Genomic DNA, 22,330 nt, shown 5'->3' on the forward strand with positions numbered 1-22,330 from the left:
GTTTAACCCAGATGAGGAGGATCACTACACAGATAATGCGATTGCCGAGAGCGAGCTGAAATTTCTTTATATTCTGACCTGAATGCTTGATATTCTAAACATTTTTGGTACCAATGATTAAGATGGGTATCTAAAACAACAATAGATGCGCGAGCGCGAAGCGCGAGCTGAAAATTTTGATATTTCGATCTGAAAAAAATTGAAAGTTTAATGGACGTTTTTAATAAAGAACAATTAAATCCAACAAAAGATTTTTGCAAATCGAAGTGGGAGTTCTTTTGAGGTTTATACTGAAAACGGGACATTCAATTCACCTATTTAATCATGAAAAGTATGGGTTTTTGCTACAGAAATGATGCAAGCGCGAGCTGAAAATTTTTATATTCCAATCTGAAAAAGCGGACATTTTGAGCACGATTTTAAATAAAGAACGATTTGTGTATCTTAATCTCGCTTGCTGATTTCTGTGTATCATTACAATCTTATTTTATTTTTGCACATGCGGAATTATGGGGGGGGGGGGCAAAACTACATGTTTGCCCCCATATTTTCATTGGTGGGGCGATCGCCCCCCCCCCCTGCCCCCCAGGATCGACGCCTCTGCTGGGGATGCTGTGCATGACAATGCTCAGCACCCCCAGTAACAATAGAATAATCCTCCGTGGATAGGTCCATGATAGTATAGGCACTCAGATTTTACAAGAGAGCAATAATTATGATTGCACTACAGTCAGATGTCAAAGCCTGAAATTTCACGTGTGAAATGGGAGGGAAGTTGGTTTTCCTTAAAAAATAATACTTTTTCCCATCAAATGCGCTGCACATGGTACACACCGGGTTGGGCCATTGCTGCATGACTGGCTTATAATACAGATGTTTTTCGGCTCGTCACCAAGGAGCTCCTTGGTATCATTATATCGTCATTTACGAAGTGAACATAGTACCATGATGACAATGGTGGAGTGGTGTTGCCGGTATTCCTGATTGCAGCGGATCTAATTCCCATCCTATGTCACGACCAAGCCGGTGACCAAGCGACATTTTAGTCTGCCCGTTCCTCCTGCCACTTGTTAGCTTTCATTATAGATTGTGTGGTTGTACCAGTAAACCGGCCCCGGCAACGGCCGCAAAGAATAGGACTCCGAGGAGAGATATCACAGGCAATGAAGGAATGATCAGACCGGGAATCGGAAATCTTTTTTGGATATCCCACGAACGAGCGACCCCATAATGGTAAGTTGGAACAGTTGGAGTTGAAATCCCTTGTCCTGTACAGGGGAGGGGTCAGGGGCGTAGAGAACGGATGGGCGATGCCTCCGGCCAAAACTTAAGGTTGGGGGTGATGTGCCTGTGTATATACAATCATCCCCCAGGCCCAGGGGAGCGTTTCATGAAGGGACGTGTCGGAAGTTTTATCCGACAAGTCCCATTTTATCCGACAGTTACTATAGTAACAGTGCCTCTCAGCCAATCAGAATCAAGGAAAGATGTCAGATCTGACAACTTGTCAGACAAAAATGTTGATGAAACGGTAACCAGGTTTCAAGCCCAGGGGGGGGGGGGTTGACAACACTTAAAAAGGATCTTTTTCAAGATGGGGCACTTAACGTACACAACGTGTCAAAACGCTAATGAAAAAGGGAATTTCGTTATAGGAAAACTACATGTTTACGTTTCATATTGTGAGGGTATAAAAATATTAAAATGCTTTATAAAGGATGTACTTTTAGTTTTTACCCTTTTTGCACCAACACTACGTGGGAGATGGGGCGGTCCCGGGAAACTTGCTCATAGTTTGTTTGCTTCTCTGATGTAATTGTAACTCAAAATAAAATGCATGTACTCTAGAAAAAAGAATTGCTGCTAATATTAGGGCTGTTTCTATCGATGTACTTGTTTAGGGGATCAAAGTAAGGGAATACCTGTCAAGGGTACCGTTTTGTTTCCAAAACTTGTTAAGGGTAGGATTTCACACGCCAATAATAGTTGTTCAGGGGTGCATTTTCAGAACATGGAAAATACTTGTTTAGGGTGCTTTTCGAAACCCCATGATCACGCATGGTATCCACTCGTCAATGGCGATATTATTATTTTTAATGTATTGATATTATGCACGTAAAATAAACTAGCATTATTCTTATCATCATCGTAATTAACATTATGAATATTATCACTGAAGTAATATTATCATTACTCATTTAAACTTTGGGTTTTTTTCTTCGCTTGCTTTGCTCGCCCGCAATACATGTTTACTTTGACAAACTGTTGTGCTGGAGGGTGTGTGTACACTCACTCGCAAAAACAAAGACTTGCTCTGGTAGTGATAGTGAGGGCGAGTGCATGAGAGTGAGATATAATATTAACACATTTTAAAATATTAATCTATTTACTCAGTTTTGCGGTTTTCATAGAAAAAAGGGAAATTTGCAAAACAAGTAAAGTGACCGCATTTTTTTTCCAGTATCGCCGAGGTGTTGGGCACGTTGATGAACTTACACTTCGATTCGGGGGGGGGGGGGGCTGCGTTGAATGAATCCATATGCCAATGGTGTCATAATCCTAAAAGAGTTAGAAAACAAATTTGCAAACCTCTAATGAAATTAATTTGTGAATTGATACTTAAAAGCGTTTATTAAACAATTAGTGTGCGGGGCCCTAGGAACGATTTTTTTTTTCACCGGGGTGCTGATGTAAATTTGACAAGCCCTTAAAAAACAAAAACAAATTGAAAGTCATCTATCTCCCGAGAAATTTGAACAAGGAAAAAAATGGATTTCACTTAAAACAAAAATCAGATCAGCTCCCCGCTTCCCAAGGCCATGCTATACTATGTTAAATATTAATGCACACAAGTCTTGTGAACAAATATTCCGTGTTAAGTTCCCCCTGATTTTGGCATTATTATGTACATTGCCCGCGATCGTGAAAAACAACCCTTTTACCCGACCTGCTTTATTCCACCTTTGATTTTGATGTGTACATTGTAGACATTTTCTTTACAGAATGATGGCCTAAGCATTAGAATGTTGCCATAATTTCAGAAGGATATTGGACTATTTCGCAATGACATAGTTCCGCAGTAATGACAAAGCGGAATATAGTGCAATTACCGTCCAAAATGTAGTTGTAAAATGGGTACTCTGAAACAAAGTTTGGATATTCTTGTGACGTACATGCGTGCAACTGTGAGTGGCGATCCGGAGAAGGTGGGGGGGGGGGGGGGGAGGACGTTTTCAATTTATATCGCAAAATAACACAATCAAGTAGTTACAAATAAAACAAAAATCAGATACATAAGTAGCCAGGACTTCTGAAAGGAAGCCTCTGCTTATATTTGAGGCCCTAAATGACAATTAAAAATACAATAAAATAAAAAATAAACATGTTCTAAAAAAAACATTAGCATGAGCTTAAGGCCTACACACAATACCTACCAAAAAACACACACCCATACATCCGCAATCACATATTGCAATAAAATAATAAGGAAAGTGTATGAGAGAGGGGGGGGGGGGGGAGGGAGACAAAAAATAAGAATGGAGAGGAATGTGAGAATTACAGTGAGAGGGAGAAAGAAAAGATGAGATGAAGAAAGGGGAAGAAAAAATGAAAGAGAAGGAGTCTGCTCGGCCAGGGATGACAGTTTTTTTTTTTTTTTTTTTTCTTTTTTTTCTCGAAAATTAATCGTTTCAGTAATAGCTTGACACGAGAGAGCTAGTGTCGAACATGACTGTAATATAGCTCTATGGTTGTAGTAGGTATATGATCATACAATTGAGACCTTTCGTTTTCTGAGACGAGCCATGTGGACGTACGAGATTAAGGGATTTTGGGAGCACTGCGCATGCGCGAAGTATTCTGTGACGAGCCTTCTCGTTCACTGCCCAAATCTGTGACTAGACTCGTATTTGAGGGTTTTGAACTTTTGACGTTCGGTGTGAACGAGCGCGCGCTTGTTCGTGCATGATGACGTCATTCAAGCTTAGCCAAAATGAACGAAGCCGCATCAACACTTGAGTTTCGTTGATTCAGCAGGGCTGGTAAACTGCAAATTGCTGCTTGTTACCAGCTTTTCCATTACATTTAGTGTGCCCTGTTTTCAGACACTACATATCCGATAGGTAATTGATGTTCTATTTCCAAACAACTGTGTTTTTGCGCAATTAGTGCAAGTGTTGCACCCTCAGTCGCCCCACTGGTTCGTAGGGTGATGCTGCACCTGACTTTCCGGCCGCGAGCATCGGCCCACGGCCCGCTCGCTATCACGCTGGTATATGCTGTGGTCTGGTACGGGCCCAGTACGGGTACGTCGATTAAGTCCATCAATGTACGAACGTGATACTGTACGAGCGGTGTCACCACTTCCGGTGAACTATATAGGAATACGTTGCAGTCGCAGACAATCGAAAGCTTCGTAATGAGTTCCATTCATGAACGCCTAGGCTATGTATCGAATAGAATGAGTTTGCATTGTAAAATGAGTAAAGGGAACACAAATATTACTTCGCATATATGTGTTTTTAACTATGGAAGGAACTTTTTTAATGAGTTTTATTGATTTTAAAATCACAAACATAATCACAATATTTACATATCATTGCTAAAATAATTAATGGGGGGAAAAAGAAGGTAATAACAGCAGTAATAATAACAAGCATGAAAAAAAGGGAAAAAAGGTAAGTGACTAGAAGAATATACATTTCGAAGAAAAGGAGAAAAAAGATCAGCCAGCCATCGCAGATTATCTAGCAGAAAAACACCCAACACTGACTTTTACTTGAATAAAAGACCTCGCGCCAACCTGCGATCAATCAGGACCCTAGATCAGCGACGGACTCAATAAACAACAGTATTGTTCTCACATTTTTTATCCACTCCTTCCTTTTTTAAACAGACCTCAAATCTATGGCATGCCAAATGTCCGCCAGTAAAGTCGACATTTCTCTTACAATCAACTCCTTCTTATCCACAATCTGGAGACATGGCCTTCCAAACGGGAAAAAAGTGTTGAGCCTGTCGCAATTTAGTCGTGGGGGGGGGGGATGACCGCAAGAAAGAGAGAGAGAAAAAGAGAAAATAAATTTATTTTAAAAAATACCTCAAAAAATAACTATCCCAGAACAAGACGATCAGGTTTGACAACAGACGAAGGAGATATCAGTGACGAGAAACAACAAATTGGTCTTTTAAAAATCAGATAACTGCGCTGTGGCCGGGTCACGACCTTTGAACTACATGTACGCACAGAGCTAAGACGAAAATATAGTTTGAATTTATAATAAAAATATAGACTAGAATAAGAGCATGGAATTATCAGGAATGATTAACATTTTCACCAAAAACTATAAATGGGGCTAAAATAAGACAAGATTACACAACAACTAAACGCCTCTTTTTTAAGTGTATAGTAAAGCCTGTTTATTATTTTTTTTTTTAGCTAAGTGGGACCCAATGTCCTTCTGTCTTTCAACATACTTTTTAAATAAATCAACAGATGGCAAAGTATTCTTAGATTTACACAAATGAATGTAATATTTGGTTATTAATCGAAGGAACGATTGGCTTTAAACATATAAAATATTTTGGTTCGAATCCTTCCGTGGTACTTAATCATAAAGACCAATTTATTTAGTTTATCATGCTCATATAAAGGAATTATTTGTAGATTAAGAAATGATGGTAGACTGGGACTGCGAAAGGCATTCTTTGTTATCAATTTTAGTGCTCATTTTTTGGGGGTAAAATATAGAGTTTCTCTTTATTGGTCTCATCACAATAATTAAGGTGTGTCAAGATTATGGCATTATAATTCTTCACTAATATTTTAACGGGTGAACATTATAAGGTTTGATAAAACACCAATTCTTCATGAAAGCTTATAGAACATAATTAACAATATTATATTTCCAGTCAAGTGACTCATGTTCCGGTACACGAAAAAAACTTAATGATTCATTTATAGAAAAAAAGCAGTATTATCAATTTGTATCGGCTATTCAATTGAATCTATTAAGGTTAGAATGAAAAATAATCTACCAGTACTTTGTTTTCTTAAAAGTCGAGACATGTTTACGTTCATATCCATATTTTATTGTTCGAAATATACATTGGAAATGAAATTATTACATATAAGCCAGTCATTCAATATGTTCAATTCTTTTTTTTTTAATTGTAGATATAAGAGTATTATCTTTATGCGAACCAAAAACAACAGTATCATCAGCATAGAGTGAGATTTCAATAAATTAGAAGATTTCATTATTATCATTGCCATAATTAAAAATAGGAGGGGTCCGAGCACGGAACCTTGTGGTATACCTGAAATACCATAGTTTAATAGATTCACCATCGACACCACAAATTGTTGTCTGTTTTAATAAGTAACTTCCAAGCCACTGTAAAGGAAAACATTGATTCCATATAAAAACTTAAAGAATGCGATGATCGATGGTGTCAAATGCTTTCGACGGTCTATAAAAACTCCAGAACGAAAGTTGCCTTTCTATATTTCATTTAAAATATAATGAGAAAAATATATTACACTTAAAAAAGTGGAATAATTATTGTGAAAACCAAAATGTTCCTTTATAAAATTGTCCTCTTTAGTAACAAAATCACTTAGTCTATTAAACATTCTTTCAAGCAACTTAGCAAAAAACTGGAAGGAGTGCAACAGGTCTATAAGTTTCAATAAAATCTGGATTTTTATTAACAATGGCACAACCTTTGCTATCTTTAGTTTTTCAGGCACTGAACCAGTACTCAGAGACATATTGAAAATGTTATATAACGGCTGAGCAATATAATTTGAAACAAAAATGTTGTAGACTTAAAATCTGTCCCGTTTTTTTATACGCACTGTATATGTGCGTCCCACAAAAAACGAAACCGAGATTTAGCGATGATTTATCATCATAACTTAATCATAAATAAAATAGACAAATGACCTACCAATGTAAAGCTTAGAATCTCTTCTTTCATCTGATATTACTTACGTTATTCCTTATTCACGCATGAGTGAGCAAAAACAATTTGAAGAAATGATACAAAAAACTCATTTGGCAGGGGGTATCTGAATTTCAAAAAGAAAATCACATGCCTAAAAAGTTCAATATCTGCTCTTTTATTTATTACCTTAAAGGGGAATGAAACCTTTGGAACAAGAAAGCTTGTGTGAAAACAGAAAATTAAAAAAAAACAGAACAATGAAAGTTTGAGAAAAATCGGACAAATAATGAAAAAGTTATGGGCATTTGAATATTGTGAGCATTAATGCTATGGAGATCCTCAAATTGGCAATGCGATAAAGATGTGTGATGTCACATGTGAACAACTTTCCCTTTAATGGACTATAAAATACCCTCAAAATGTCTATTTTTGCTTTTTCTTATGCTGATACAAACTCTTTATCCATGATGTATTCTTTAAGAATCTGTATTACATGCTATTCTATAGAAGGAACACATGATCTACTGATAGATGTGATAAAAGAGGCATTTTAAATGAAATATGTATTAAAGTAATGGGAGAGTTGTTCACAAGTGACATCACACATCTTTGTCGCATTGCCAATTTGAGGATCTCCATAGCATTAGTAATCACAATATTCAAATGCTCATAACTTTCTCATTATTTGTCCGATTTTTCTCAAACTTTCATTGATCTGTTTCTTTGATTTTTCTGTTCTCACACAAGCTACCTTGTTCCAAAGGTTTCATTCTCCTTTAATCACAGAAAATGGTCAAGAAATAAAAAAAGTTCTGTTCCCTCGAAACAATGCTTGTATTTCCATAATTTCATTAATTTAAATAATTAAAGCAGATATTGAACTTTTTAAAAATGTGAGTTTCCTTTTGAAACCCAGATACAGCCCGCCAAGTGACTTTTGGTATCCCCTCTTCAAATTCTTTTTGCCCACTCATGCGTGAATAAGAACTTATTACAATGGTTGGTCATTTGTCCATTGTTTTTGTGATTAAGTTATGATAAATCATCGATAACTCTCGGTTTCGTTTTTTGTTGAACGCACTGTATATATTTATGTATTTATGTGGAGCGTTGTGGCCCAGTGGATAAGTCTTCTGACTTTGAAACAGAGGGTCGTGGGTTCGAATCCCAGCCATGGCATAATTTCCTTCAGCAAGAAATTTATCCACACCGTGCTACACTAGACCCAGGTGAGGTGACTAGGTACACGGCAGGATTAATTCCTTGAGAGCTGAAAGGCAGCTTGAGCTAAAGCCGGGTTAATAATAATAATAATAACAACGCGCCTCGTAATAGAATATGTCTAGATAGATAGTCTATATAAATGCATATTATTATTATTATTAATATTATTATTATTTTTATGTATAATATTCTGAAAAGATCAACTGAAGCCAAGGGGGATCGATTTTTCTATAATGTTTCCCTCTTTCTTTTCCTTCCTTTATACAGGCAACACAGGGAGGGGGAAAAGACACTGACCGTAAGTATATAATTTATTTCAATTTTTCATCATAAACAGTAAATTCTTAATAGAAACAAAGTGCATTGTTCGACAGTAATTTTTACTGTCCTTGTGCTTGTGAAGGCCATAGGAGCGGGCCGGTGGGGGGGGGGGGGCGTGTAACCGTAGACGCAAGAATGGAATGAGTTTGATATATGATTACATACCTCCCTCTTTTAATTTGCAAAAGAACTGCTGGTTTGGAAAAGTAAAATTAATGGAAATCTTGTATGGAAAAAAATATATGATAGATTTCTTTTTAAGTGATTGATGTAAGGCAATTATTAAGTTTGTACAAAAAATATCAGAGTACTGACTGGAAAACAGTATTTTTGAATCTATAATGTATTATGTTTATGATATGAATATTACGGAAAATCTTGATGTCATGCATGAGTGTTTGCAAAGTAATAAGGTGAAATTTTCACTTTTTAAAGGTCGCAAGCCTAAAATTATAAGTTTGATTCCATTGGAACAGAAGACTTGTAAGAGGCGCTTTTCAACAAGCGATACTACTTTTGCTTTAGGTTTCACTGTTGAAAAAGAATGACATCATATATGCTAAAAAAAAATTTGGACGCATTTCTCTTTTTAATCAATATTGAATACAATTAAATTTAGTTATGGGGAGAGTATCTTCCATAGTATTCGTAATTTCACCGTTCACTGAATATGCCTTTATACCTAAAGAAAAAAAAAGTCATTTTCAAAGTTTCTAGGCAAGTATTCTCTCATTTTGTGCACCGTTACGATTTTCGTAAAGTATATGAGGAATTGATATGTTTTTTGAATGGTTCATTGACATTTGATTAAACATTTATGCTTCAGTGATCACGTGGAATGTGACTTTTTTTTTTCTTTTGATTAAATGATTTATTTATGGACACGTGAGCATAAATTATAGTGAAAATCACCATTTTCAACCAGGCGAATTCCGTTTCAATAGATATTGTAAATTACTTGTAAATTGTAAATGTTCTTTACCATCCATCGTTTTATCAACACTCACGCAATCTTGATACGATTTTACATTTTCATGGTTGAGCGAACACACTTGAAATCTTAAAAATAAATAGGGCGTCTGGCATTTCTCAATTCAAAATAGAGATTTTGTAAAATCAGTGGCGGGTCCAAAACTTGAATAATGGGGTAATCCAGGCTGAAAATAATATGATTTTAACATATTTAAAAAAACTGAAAATTGATCAAATCGAACCAGGAATAATTTATGACACTTTAAGATTTTGCGTTAATTTGATGAAACAATTCTATGCATGTCTTCATGAATATCCAATGAGCAAACGTATGTGAGTATCCCCCTTGTTCTTTTGTAAGTCAAGTTGACTAGACCAGTAGTCAGCTGGGTGCAACTGATATGTCTTGTCATATTTTTGACATATATTCTAGTAAAAAATAACTATGTTCTCGTAAAATACGACTGGAAAATAGTCAAATATGACTGGAATAACAGTTGCACCCAGCTGACCCTATCAACTAGTCTTTTTTTACTGATTTGATTTTAGAGTGATGTGAAATTATGTCTATATTTTTATGTTTTCTTTCTTCACAAAGTACATAGAGTCATGCAATTTAGCCTTTGTACATTTTCACTATCCAAATATACGCAGGCATCCGCAGGTCCGTAATATGGCCGCGTGACCGAAGCATTATGCAGTGTGTTGCGTCCGTAAGGGTGTTGAGCTCTGGCACGCATCAAAAGCTAAAGTGCCATCTGCGTTTAATGCAAGATAACCAAAACCGTAGCGGACTGGTTCGCTGCATCAATTTTATTTATTTGCATTATATATCTTATTTTGAATGATTAGGGAAGAAGAAGAAACGTAAGCATGGAGAAATTGCTGTCCAACCTAGTGATCGAGATGGAACATCTTCTGCAGAGCCATCAGCAAAGAATACCAAGAGGGATAAAGAGAAGGGAACTGAGAAATCCAAGGAGAAAGTATCAACAGGTATTAAATTTGAACTCTCTTCATGCTATCTTCCACATTAAACCTCATTAAACCATTCTTTAACATTCGAATTAGTTCCATACTTTTCAAAGTTTATTCTTGACAAACTGAAATCTTGCCAGGCAAAGCAAGAATTAAGTCGTTGTTCATGAACAGGTCTATTGAACAGAAACTGCTCAACATGTATGATTTAACTGGGTAATAATATTTTTTGTTCCTCACATGGTTCATGATGTGTGCATTTTCTCACTTTTTTTGTGTGTGCAAAATTCTCATCCATCTTTGTGTTATTTCTTGATGGATGAGTTTGTTAGTGTCATGGGCGGAAATCCCAGGGGGGACAGAGGGACGTGTCCCCCCTACTCAAAATAGTAGGGGGGACACAATATTTGTGGTCTTTTATGATGGTAAGAAATACATCATTCAAAATCGAAATAAAACATGTATTTTAGCCACTAGCGTACCTACGGGGGGGGGGGCAGGGGCGCACTCTGCATGCCCCCCCTGACGAGTCTCAACCCATGCAAAAACGTATCTTTGCCCTCCCTGACGGGCTTGAAAAACCTTTTTTGCCCCCCCTGACGAGCTTTAAGACCTTTAATGCCCCCCTGACGAGCTTGAAGACCTTGTCAAATTTTCCAGCCACTTGTCCCCCCTACCTTTTGGAAGAGATTTCCGCCCCTGGTTAGTGAGGAGAATCAAAATACATTCTCGCTTGTTTGATAAGAACCACCCAAACCTGACCGCGAACATGACTTTCAATCATTGAATGTACATTCTATAATAAAAAAAAAGTTAGTCGAGGCGGCGATTGGTGCAAAAAATAGCCACTTTTTGTCAGAAAATGGTGAAAGCATAAACCTTGGTATAATCATTCTTCACCTCATACTGATCATTTAAAGGGGTGGTGCCAACATTTTCAACTCTTTCCTTAGCAACGATTGCTAGGAGGGGCGGCATGGACCTGTCCATGGAGGATTATGTTATTGTTGCTGGGGAGGGGGTGCTGAGCATTGTCGCAGCACCCCCAGTAACAATAGATTATCCTACGTGGCCAGGTCCATGAGGGGCGGCGACCCGGGGGGGGGGCAAAGTTCCCCCACTTTTTGAAGCACTGAAAAAGTGCCCTTTTTACGCAAGAAATATGCCCCCTCACGAACGTGTACTGTGCCCCTTTCACCTGAGGAGGTGTAAATATACATGATTATAATACAAGTAACAAAATAGATATCACTTATGGACTGCAAATTAAAAAAAATATGTAGTATTCTCTTTTAGACACCGTGCTCTAGGTGTTTGGAACGATATTCCAATAGAAATGCTTTAAGCAGGAAATTGAAACTATATTTAATCAATAGTGTGTGAAAGCAAGGATTTGAACTGCCCTTGTGTGCGTTTATGTCTTGGCTTTGTTCGCTAAATGTGTTTAACTGATATATTTATAATATTTCATGTAATAAATGATCTCAAATATTGAATTTTATTTTAAATTACCAGTTTCACTACATTTGTAATTTTAATGTGACTTATTTCGTTTATATAAGGGTGGTTATCTTGACAAACCTTTAAAGGATTTTATGACCACCCAATTCCAATATTGTATTTTTATTGTCATTTGTATCTGTTTATTCTCTTGTTTTACATTTATCTTACATTTTATTAGTGTACATTTTATTTGTTATTACTGAAGTCTATACTTTGTATTGATTTTTATTGGAATTAATTGAATTGAATTGAATGTTTTGACATAATTTACATGTAGGCGTATGAGGAGGGGTATGAAGGGCCAGGTGTGTAAATCATTGTCACGGTTACTAGGTATGTAACTAAATGTTTTAAATACATTTTTTTCTCTCTGTCTACCCCCCCCCCCCCCCAGATTTTGGGATATCGACTCCACCGTTAGTAGAATACCTAAAGGGAATTTTACGAGAATATAGTGATGGTCAAATATTGAAGGTGAGCAACTCAATTTATTTTTTGTAGGTCTAATGTACTTCACGCTTTGAGAATTCTCATTTAAAAATTATTTTTGATAATTTCAATATTCATAAAACGTTGCATCGTGTAAATAAAGAAATATGCTCTCTTTCTCTCTCTCTTTATCAATTTTGAAATTCCCATATTGAAACGTAAATGAGAATATTTCTTATACAGTGTCTATCAATAAAATGTTTACACTTTGAAATAGTCCTGGGAATTGAAAAATATACTACTTGTTTTTTTTTTTAATAAAGCAGATAATAATAATAATAATAATTGGCATTTATATAGCGCTTTATCAATCTACGACTGTTCAAAGCGCTTTACAATTATTATTACCCGGTCACTGGATTCATAGCATTCCAAGCAGCCTGTTAGGCGCAAACCTAAACCAACCACAATGACGGTTGTTTCCTACCGTTACCCATATATTTAGATACATCTAAATATTGTATATTTAGATACATCTAAATATTTTGTAACAACTTTGCCAACTATTTAAAGTGGGTTTAAATTCCATATTTCATTTTTTTATTATTATTATTTATTTGACCAAATCATGATACAAGCATAGATGACATTATACATGGTAAAAAACAAACAATACAGAATGGAGCAGTGCTACATGCTGGTCAGGGGTGATAAAAGCATAATTAATAGCTGTTGCTCGGAAGCATATCACATACTTGTTTCTCAACACTGTCCCCCAAGCTTGACAATGATAAGCAGAAGGGAAATCAAGCGCAAGTCATTTCATGTGAGTCACAACTCCGTACATTAAAGCAGGGCCTTGTTGCATAAAAGTTTATGTATTTATGTATTTGTGAGGGGGAGGGGCTTGTTACAACCGATAATGTCGCATCGACGCATAATGTCGCACCAACGCATAATGTCGCAGATTGCGACATTATGCCAAGAGCATCCGACGCATAATGTCGCAGTCAACGCATAATGTCGTAGTTTTTCTAACGCATAACGTCACATGTCGCAACGCATAATGTCGCAGCAAGTTGTCAACGCATAACGTCACATGTCGCAACGCATAATGTCGCAGTGGTATTTTCTTCAGGACTCGAGCTACAGATAAGATATAAAATATGCTTTTACTAAGTATTGTGATACACGAGAAAGAGAATTAAGTGATCTGGAAATCAAGATTACTCTTTGTATGGATATTTATCGGTTTATTACCATTTCGTCTACTGCCTTTTCCCCACTATCGCATGGTCTGATATCATTTCGTTTACCATTAGTTAGTCAACTATGAACAAAGTCCAATAACCATTTCGTCTAATTACCATCTCGTCTAATAGCCAGTTGGTCTAGTAGCCGTTTTGTCAATTATCATTCAGCCTAATTGTATTTTTTCTATTGGTCCAATTTCCACTTTGTCCAATATCATTATATACGTCTATTACCTTTTGGCCAATTGGTCTAATAACCACTTGGTCTACTCTCATTTCATTCATGTTCCATTTGGTCTAACTAAAGTTGGGTGACTATCACTTTGTCGAAACCCATTCCGGCAAACAATCATTTGGTATCGTTGCCATGGTCCAATCACCAATAATGCAATTTCCGGTATTTTTTCGGTTCACTGACGGATGGTCTATTATCACTATGTCTAATCATCAGATTGGCTAACAACATTCGTGATAAACACACTTAGTCCTATTCTCTTTTGGTCTAATGACCACTTGGTCTAATAGCCAATTGGTCTAATGACCACTTGATCTAATAGCCACTTGGTCTTATTCCCAGTTGGACTAATTGCCACTTGGTCTAATTTTCATTTGGTCTAATTGCCATTTCGTCTAATGTATTTTATTGTCACTTGGTCTAATTGCATTTAGTCTAATACCAGTTCGTCTAATAATCGGATGGTCTAATACTAGTTGGTCTAATACCAGTGGGTCTAATCCTCACTTGGTCCATTATTCATTTGGTCTATATTCAGTTGGTCTAATGTGCAGTTGGTCTTATTTCCATTTCGGCCAATTTCCACTTGATCTAATTTCCAGATAGTCTAACATTCATTTCGTCTACATGTCACTTGGTCTAATATGTCAAGTTTGCATGGTAACTTGTTTTCATTTTTCTGGTGAAATTTTTAAAGTTACTTTCCGCGCGCCGGCTTCGAATATTCAACCGTGTGCCCTTCGATATTTGAGTACATTTAGAGTGACTATATTTCCATCCCCAATTTTTAAAAAATATGAGGATTTTCAAAAGCCTGTGGAGATGAATGCTTCATATTCCAGTCCAAAAAGGGGTAAATTTAAGCACTTTTTCAAGCGCGAGCGAAAATTTTAGCCTATATACACGTAGTACATTTTTTTTTTACCTGGTTGCTAAGAAAGCATGATTGCTTGTAAGCAAGCAACCAGAGGACTGACGGCTTCAGGACCTCTCCAAGGGGCACTAATGCACCAATTAGGAATCATATCCGGGTCACTGGAATCAGAACCCCCCCCCCCCGCTCTACCTTCTGAGCTATCGCGCCTCTTTTGAGCTTGAAAGATTTGTTTTTTATGTTCCAAGTCTTCACCTCACCCTTTTTTTCACTCTTCTGTCTCCTCTTATTTTTCCTCATTTTCCCTCCTATCTTTCCCCTTCTTTTCCATTTTCTGATCTGAACCACAAATCAGGAGTAGTACTGCAACAAGTCGGCAATGATACATAGAGTCACCGTAGAGGTCTAGTACCAGTAGACCATTGTGGTTATAAGATGAAATGAATATGCCTATTGGACGAAATGATGATTGGACAAGATGGTGATTGGACCCATGGCAACGATACCAAATGATTGTTAGCCGAAATGGATTTCGACAAAGTGATCGACCAACTTAAGTTAGATCAAATGGAACATGGACGAAATGAGAGTAGACCAGGTGGTTATTAGACTAATTGGCTATTAGACCAAAAGGTAATAAAAGTAATGATATTGGACAAAGTGGATATTGGACCAATTGAAAAAAATACAATTAGACTAAATGATAATAAACAAAACGGCTATTAGACCAACTGGCTATTAGACGAGATGGTAATTAGACGAAATGGTTATTGGACTTTGTTCATAGTTGACTAACTAATGGTAAACGAAATGATATCAGACCATGCGATAGTGGGAAAAAGGCAGTAGACGAAATGGCAATAAACCGATAAATATCCATACAAAGAGTAATCCTGATTTCCAAATCACTTAATTCTCGTTCTCGTGTCTCAAAATACTTAGTAAAAGCATATTTTATATCTTATCTGTAACTTGAGTCCTGAAGAAAATACCGCTGCGACATTATGCGTTGCGACATGTGACGTTATGCGTTGACAACTTGCTGCGACATTATGCGTTGCGACATGTGACGTTATGCGTTAGAAAAACTACGACATTATGCGTTGACTGCGACATTATGCGTCGGATGCTCTTGGCATAATGTCGCAATCTGCGACATTATGCGTTGGTGCGACATTATGCGTTGATGCGACATTATCGGTTGTAACAGGGCTTCATAAAGTGTATTTGGCTATAGGAAACAAATTAAAACGGTAAAAGATATCTTCAAATCAATCTTCCTTGGTAAAGTCTATGTGTTCTTCATGATTAACGTCTACTACATTTATTAATATAACTATTTCCAAGTTCTGCGCAAATCATTTTTCACGAATTTTTCAAAACTATGTGGTGCTTACTCAAGCGGAAAGATTTTTCGACAGTTATATCGTCATTTGCTTGACCCTATCTAGGTCGGGGTATTTTGGGAATTCATATGGGGGGGGCTCCAATCCCCCCCCCCCCCCCTCCTTAAGATCTCGGCCTTCGACCGTGCGATCACGCTGAAAATTGGTTAGGAGGTTGCCTGGGACATAATCTACAAAATTGTATAATTATTGATCATTACATGCAAATTGCTATTAAGTGATTATCCTAATTTATGCATAGATAGTATGCGAAATCATTATTTTTCCTCTTACTCCCTAAACAAAGCTCCAGATGTTCTCATCTTTGGTATAAAAACCCTTTGCGGTGTTCTCAGCAAGTGTATATGAAAAAAAAATGCGATATGAGATAAATTTCTTATGTATGATTTTTTTTTGGAATTTCTTAGGAATTTCGTTGTTTTTTGGACCTTTTGTTTTCATTTTTTTTTCATTAAAACCTTTTGAGACAATAAACAGCATAAAACAAATCCATCAAGACCTGCAAAACTAAAACATTTATGAATTTTGGTTGAAAACACAATTTGCATTGACTTTGTACACGAAATGACGTTTTTGAGCAATTTTTGGTAAAGCCGAAATTTTTATCAATATCGGATGTACAAAAGTTATTACATTTTAGATTTTTTATAGGTGGGGAAAACGATTGCATCACTCAATATTTTTTTTGTGTGTTAAATTCTAAGAGAGAATATTCATTAAATACTAGAGGGGTCTATTCTTATTTTTTATTGTCGGAAACACATTGAATCCAACTCTCCCGCTTTCGGCAGGAGATCTCCCGCCGAAAGCCCATTTTCGCAAAATCTCCCGTTCTCCTGCTCGAGATTTAATATCTCCCGCCCAGGCCCTGTGTTTTTTCTCCTGCTTAAAATTATCTTTTTCTCTCTCCCAAACACCTTTTTGAACTAACTGGAATAAATTTTTCATATCCAAGCCGATATTTAAGTTAAGACTTGCATATAAGTAGAGCGTCAACGCTCCGCGCGATCTCGTAAATTTAGCGGGCGCGAGCTAGCTAGCTAGCTAGCATCATCCCTCCTTAGGTCCTCCTATGGCCTACGTGTGTGATTTGATCCCTGGATTTGATTCACTGAATTGTTAATTACTAAGTACCATCCTAAGGCGTACACCCTCCCCAAAAAAAAATCACGACAAAGAACAAAAGAGAAAAGGAAAGAGAGAAGGGTGAAATAAGATATTATTTTTGTCTCGCCCACCAGAGGTGACTTAGGGATCCAAATGTCGTCCGTCATCCGTCCGTCGTCTGTCGTCCGTCCGTCGTCCGTCCGTCACAAATCTAATGACACATAACTCCACAACCGTTAGTCGTTTTCAACCAAACTTGGATGGTAGATGGACCTGCATGTTATGCTGCAGTCGGAAGTCACATGGTAAGGTCAAAGGTCATTTTCAGGTCAACGTTAAAGTTTTACATGCAGGTCAATGTAACAGTTAAAGTTTACATGCAAGACTCTCTTATGACACCTAACTCCGCAACCGTAAGTCACTTTTCATCCAAACTTGGGTGGTAGATGGACTTGGGGGGCCTGCATGTTATGCTGCAGTCGGAGGTCACATGATAAGGTCAAAGGTCATTTTCAGGTCAATGTTAAAGTTTACATGCAAGACTCTCTTATGACCCCTAACTCCGCAACCGTAAGTCACTTTTCAACCAAACTTGGGTGGTAGATGGACTTGGGAGACTTGCATGTTATGCTGCAGCCAGAGGTCACATAATAAGGCCAAAGGTCATTTTCAGGTCAACGTTAAAGTTAACATGCAAAACTGTCTTATGACACCTAACTCTGCAACCGTAAGTCACTTTTCGACCAAACTTGGATGGTAGATGGACTTGAGGGACCTCTGGACCTGCATGTTATGCTGCAGTCGGAGGTCACATGGTAAGGTCAAAGGTCATTTTCAGGTCAGCGTTAAAGTTTACATGCGAGACTCTCTTTTGACACCTATATAACTCCGCAACCGTAAATCACTTTTCAACCAAACTTAGATGCTAGATGGACTTGGGGGACCTCCGGACATGCATGTTATGTTGCAGTTGGAGGTCACATGATCAGGTCAAAGGTAATTTTCAGGTCAATGTTAAAGATTACATGCAAGACTCTCTTCTGACACCTAACTCCGCAACCGTAAATCACTTTTCAACCAAACTTGGATGGTTGATGGACTTTGGGGACCTGCATGTTATGCTGCAGTCGGAGGACACATGGTTAGGTCAAAGGTCATTTTCAGAGGTCAAAGGTAATTTTCTCTAGAGCTTCCTGGGCCCTTTTAGCGAGACCTGGACCCCTGCCGCAATGGACTTCGCGCTCGTGATGTGCGCTTCGCACACTTCAAGTTGAAATCTCCAGTTTGCTAGGGAATCCAGGCGGGAGAATCTCTAGATAATAATAATAATAATAGCTGTATTTATAAAGCGCCTTTTGCCTGAGGATACAAAGCGTTGCTATTATTACCCCGGCTTTAGCTCGAGCTACCGTCACCGGCGCTCAGTGCATTCAAGGAATTAATCCTGCCGGGTACCCATTCACCTCACCTGGGTCGAGTGCAGCACAGTGCGGATAAATTTTTTGCTGAAGGAAAACACGCCATGGTTAGGATTCGAACCCACGACCCTCTGTTTGAAAGGCGAGAGTCAGAACCACTAGACCACGATCAGATCAGAAGGTTCTTGGGGTTAGAGTCTCTGGAAACAAAGTTTGATTCGTCCGTGAACTTTGCTGCACCTACCATGATTTGGAAATCTCATTATTGTCAAAATAATGTGCAAAATGAAATATTGTATGATGCTAATGACAAAAGAAAATATAGAATGATAATAGTCATATTTCCCCTATGTACATAATTTTCGTTTCCTTTTTTCCTTTTTTCTAATTTCTTTATTACCAAATATAGTCCCTATTCCTTATTTCACTTGTTTCTATATACTACATTCTTTCCCTTTATTTTATTCCCTTTTTGTACCTCTCTCCTTATTTCTCTTCCTTTCTCTTATAGACACTTTTGGTCCCATTAGTAAACTGATTTGAAAGTCCGCTAATTGAGCGCTATGATACTCGCTAAATAGAGTAAAATTCACAGAGCAAAATGCTGAAAATTTGATCAAAATCGGATAACAAATAACAAAGTTATTGAATTTTAAAGATTTACATTTTTCCGGTGAAACAGTTCTAGGCATGTCTTTATGAATATTCAATAGTGTTCTGATGATGTCACATCCCCTCTTTCCTTTTTCTAATGTTATTACATGAAATCATATTTTTCATAAATGTGTAAATGATGTGTCTCCATAATGATGAAATAAATAACTAATGCACTTAATCAGTCAATCCAATTGTTTTAGCTCCCGGTAGAAGATATTTGAATAAACCTAATTTCATATGATAAAATACAAAAGAACAAGTGGGAATATGACATCATCGGCCCACCTAATGAATATTCATGAATACATGCCAAAAACTGTTTCACCGGGATAATGTAAATCTTTCAAATTCAATAATTTTGTTATTTGTTATCCGATTTTGATCAAATTTTCACCATTTTCTCTGTGAATTTTACTCTATTTATTGAGATATAAATATCTTCAGCTTGGAGCATCCCTTTAACAAAGATTAATTAATAGCATGCCACTGTCTTATTTTTTTCAATGCAGGAGCTCGTTCAGAACGCAGAGGATGCAGGTGCGGATACTGTCAAATTCCTGTATGACATGAGGCAGCATGGTACCAAGACACTCTACAAAGATTCCCTACAACCTTACCAAGGACCGGCTGTATATTCCTTCAACAATGCCAAGTTCAAGGAAGCTGACTGGGAAGGGATTCAACAACCAGCCCGCAGCAAGAAGAAGACAGATCCTTTGAAGGTTGGACGATTCGGCATTGGATTCAATTCTGTATACCACATAACAGGTGAGAGCTGTATGATGAAATGGGTAATGACATGATTAAAAGGCAAGGTAGGAAGCCGTGTAAACGCCAGTTGTGGTAACAATTTCAAAATGAATTCATACAGAATGCAATAAAATGACCACCCAAGTGTCTGTATGTATGAATACAAAATATGTGCCAAAACTTTCTCGAAGAAATTTCGTAATTGTTGAGAAATAAGCAAAATAAGCATGACATTTCTTCAAAATGTCGTGTTAATAAAACATTGCTCCACACATGCTTAATCTGTGTTGGTGATCATCGGTGTGATTGTTTTCAGCTAAGATTTCATCTTTTCACAAAATTAAGTTTATGTATATGTACCAGATCTAGGAAGTTATGGGGACAATTAATCTTGGTTTTACAGACTTTGTCATAAAATCATTGTTAATTGCAACTACTTTCATCTTTAACATGTTCCAAAACATGCGTAAAATCGTGGATACATTGTTGAAAATGTTTTTTTTTACCTTTTAATTTTCCTTTGATTAACCTTTTCAGATTTACCGAGCATCATGAGCGACCAAACACTGGCTTTCATTGATCCATTGGAGGAACACTTCTTTGATAGTAAAGGTCGAGTCAAGGCTGGATGGCGATTTTCTCTGAGATCAGACAGGGAAATCTTTTCAAAGTGTCATGACCAGTTTCAACCCTACAACAATGTATTTCCTGGAGTGACGGGAGGGATTTCAACGGGATATTTTGATGGCACTTTGTTTCGGTTTCCTCTGCGTCAAGAGGCAAATGAATTGAGCGAGAAAATCTATCAACAAGAAGACACACTAGACGAGGTACTACAGGCCTTCCAAGCAGATGCTAATGTGGCTATGCTGTTTCTGCGCTCCTTGAATAACATTGAAGTGTTGAAGAGATCCCCTGATTACCAAGACCTGTCACTGATTGTAAGAGTTCAACGGGAGCATGATCAAGGAACGTGTCCTCCTGGAGCGGACATTACCTCGCGTCTTCAATCCTACATCTCTAATAACAGTGGGTGCCGAGAGTCTATTAAGTTCATTGATTCTGTAACATTTACTACAGAAACACGTAGGGAGTCCAAGAAAGAGCACTGGATTGTTTGCCATCACATCGCTGGTGACAGCATGTCTCAAGAGCTTACTGACCTGGCTGGGAAGCAAGGTCATCTGCCATGGGTAGCTGTTGCCATCCCCATGAGTTCTTCAGAGACAAGCAATGTAGCAGATGAAGCAGAGAACAACGATGGCAGAGTGTTCTGCTTTCTTCCCTTGCCACCTGGTGAAGAGAGTCGAACAGGGTTACCGGTTCATGTGCATGGATTCTTTGGTGTCAATAGTGATCGCCGTGGGATAAAGTGGCTTGGACCAGACCAAACAGACACTCCAGCACAATGGAACCAACTACTTGTGAGAGAACTGATTCCCATGGTTTACGTTGATGCTATCAAATTTATTGTTGATATGCAGAAATCTCGGGGAGAATTGACAGCTGATTGCATCTATCGTTCATGGCCAGACTATGAAGATGTTTGTGGAAATTGGGACATTCTCTTGGAACCCTTCTACAATGCACTGTTCAGTGAATCGATCATACATAGCGATAACAGTGGATGGAAGAACATTGCTGATGTCCACTTCAATGAGCTGCAAGTAGACGAAGAGACAGAAAAGGCAATTCTCAAATGCTTCAACTTCAAAGGCATAGCACATGCTAGAGTCCCAGGCGTATGCAGAAAAGCCATCAGGAAGTATTACGATCTTCAGATATCCACTGTTTCTGTATCCAGCCTTTGCCGTTGCCTCAACGATGATCCAACTATTTTGGAAAGGTTAACTAATGATGAGAAGCTTCTGATCCTGCAGTTCATCTTGCAGGAGGGTGCCATGCAAGACTTGGAGGGGTTATGTCTTCTTCCGCTTGACAATGGAGGCTTTGACGTGTTCACAAGTTCTGGTGAAAGAAGAGTGTACATTCCAACCCCTGAGTTCCATCGACAGCTTGTTCCAGGTGGATGTGATCAATTCATCAGAACGATTCAAAAGGAACTTCCACTCCACCAACTCCTATCAAATATGAGTATGTTATTTTGTAAACTATATGTTATTCTAAATTACTGTTTGAAGCTTTTACACGGTTTGTTTTGATTGAAAGTGCATCACTAGAGATTAAACACTGACTGTTGAAATGTTAAATACCACTATTTTCTTTCTTCAGAACATACGTCTGTGGGAAATTGA

General features: G+C 37.6%; 1 protein-coding gene across 1 annotated transcript in view; it reads left to right on the forward strand.

Annotated features, from left to right (window-relative positions):
- Nucleotides 1-726: 726 nt before the first annotated feature.
- LOC135155612 (sacsin-like) overlaps nt 727-22,330 on the forward strand; it is a 34,588-nt gene continuing 12,984 nt past the window's right edge. The window contains 6 exon segments of the mRNA XM_064105158.1: nt 727-1,233; nt 8,440-8,470; nt 10,318-10,461; nt 12,341-12,420; nt 19,835-20,093; nt 20,613-22,169. Coding sequence (XP_063961228.1) covers nt 1,231-1,233; nt 8,440-8,470; nt 10,318-10,461; nt 12,341-12,420; nt 19,835-20,093; nt 20,613-22,169 — 2,074 coding nt within the window. The 5' untranslated portion in view covers nt 727-1,230.

Source organism: Lytechinus pictus, chromosome 10, assembly GCF_037042905.1.
Source record: "Lytechinus pictus isolate F3 Inbred chromosome 10, Lp3.0, whole genome shotgun sequence".
Classification (NCBI taxonomy): Eukaryota; Metazoa; Echinodermata; class Echinoidea; order Temnopleuroida; family Toxopneustidae; genus Lytechinus; species Lytechinus pictus.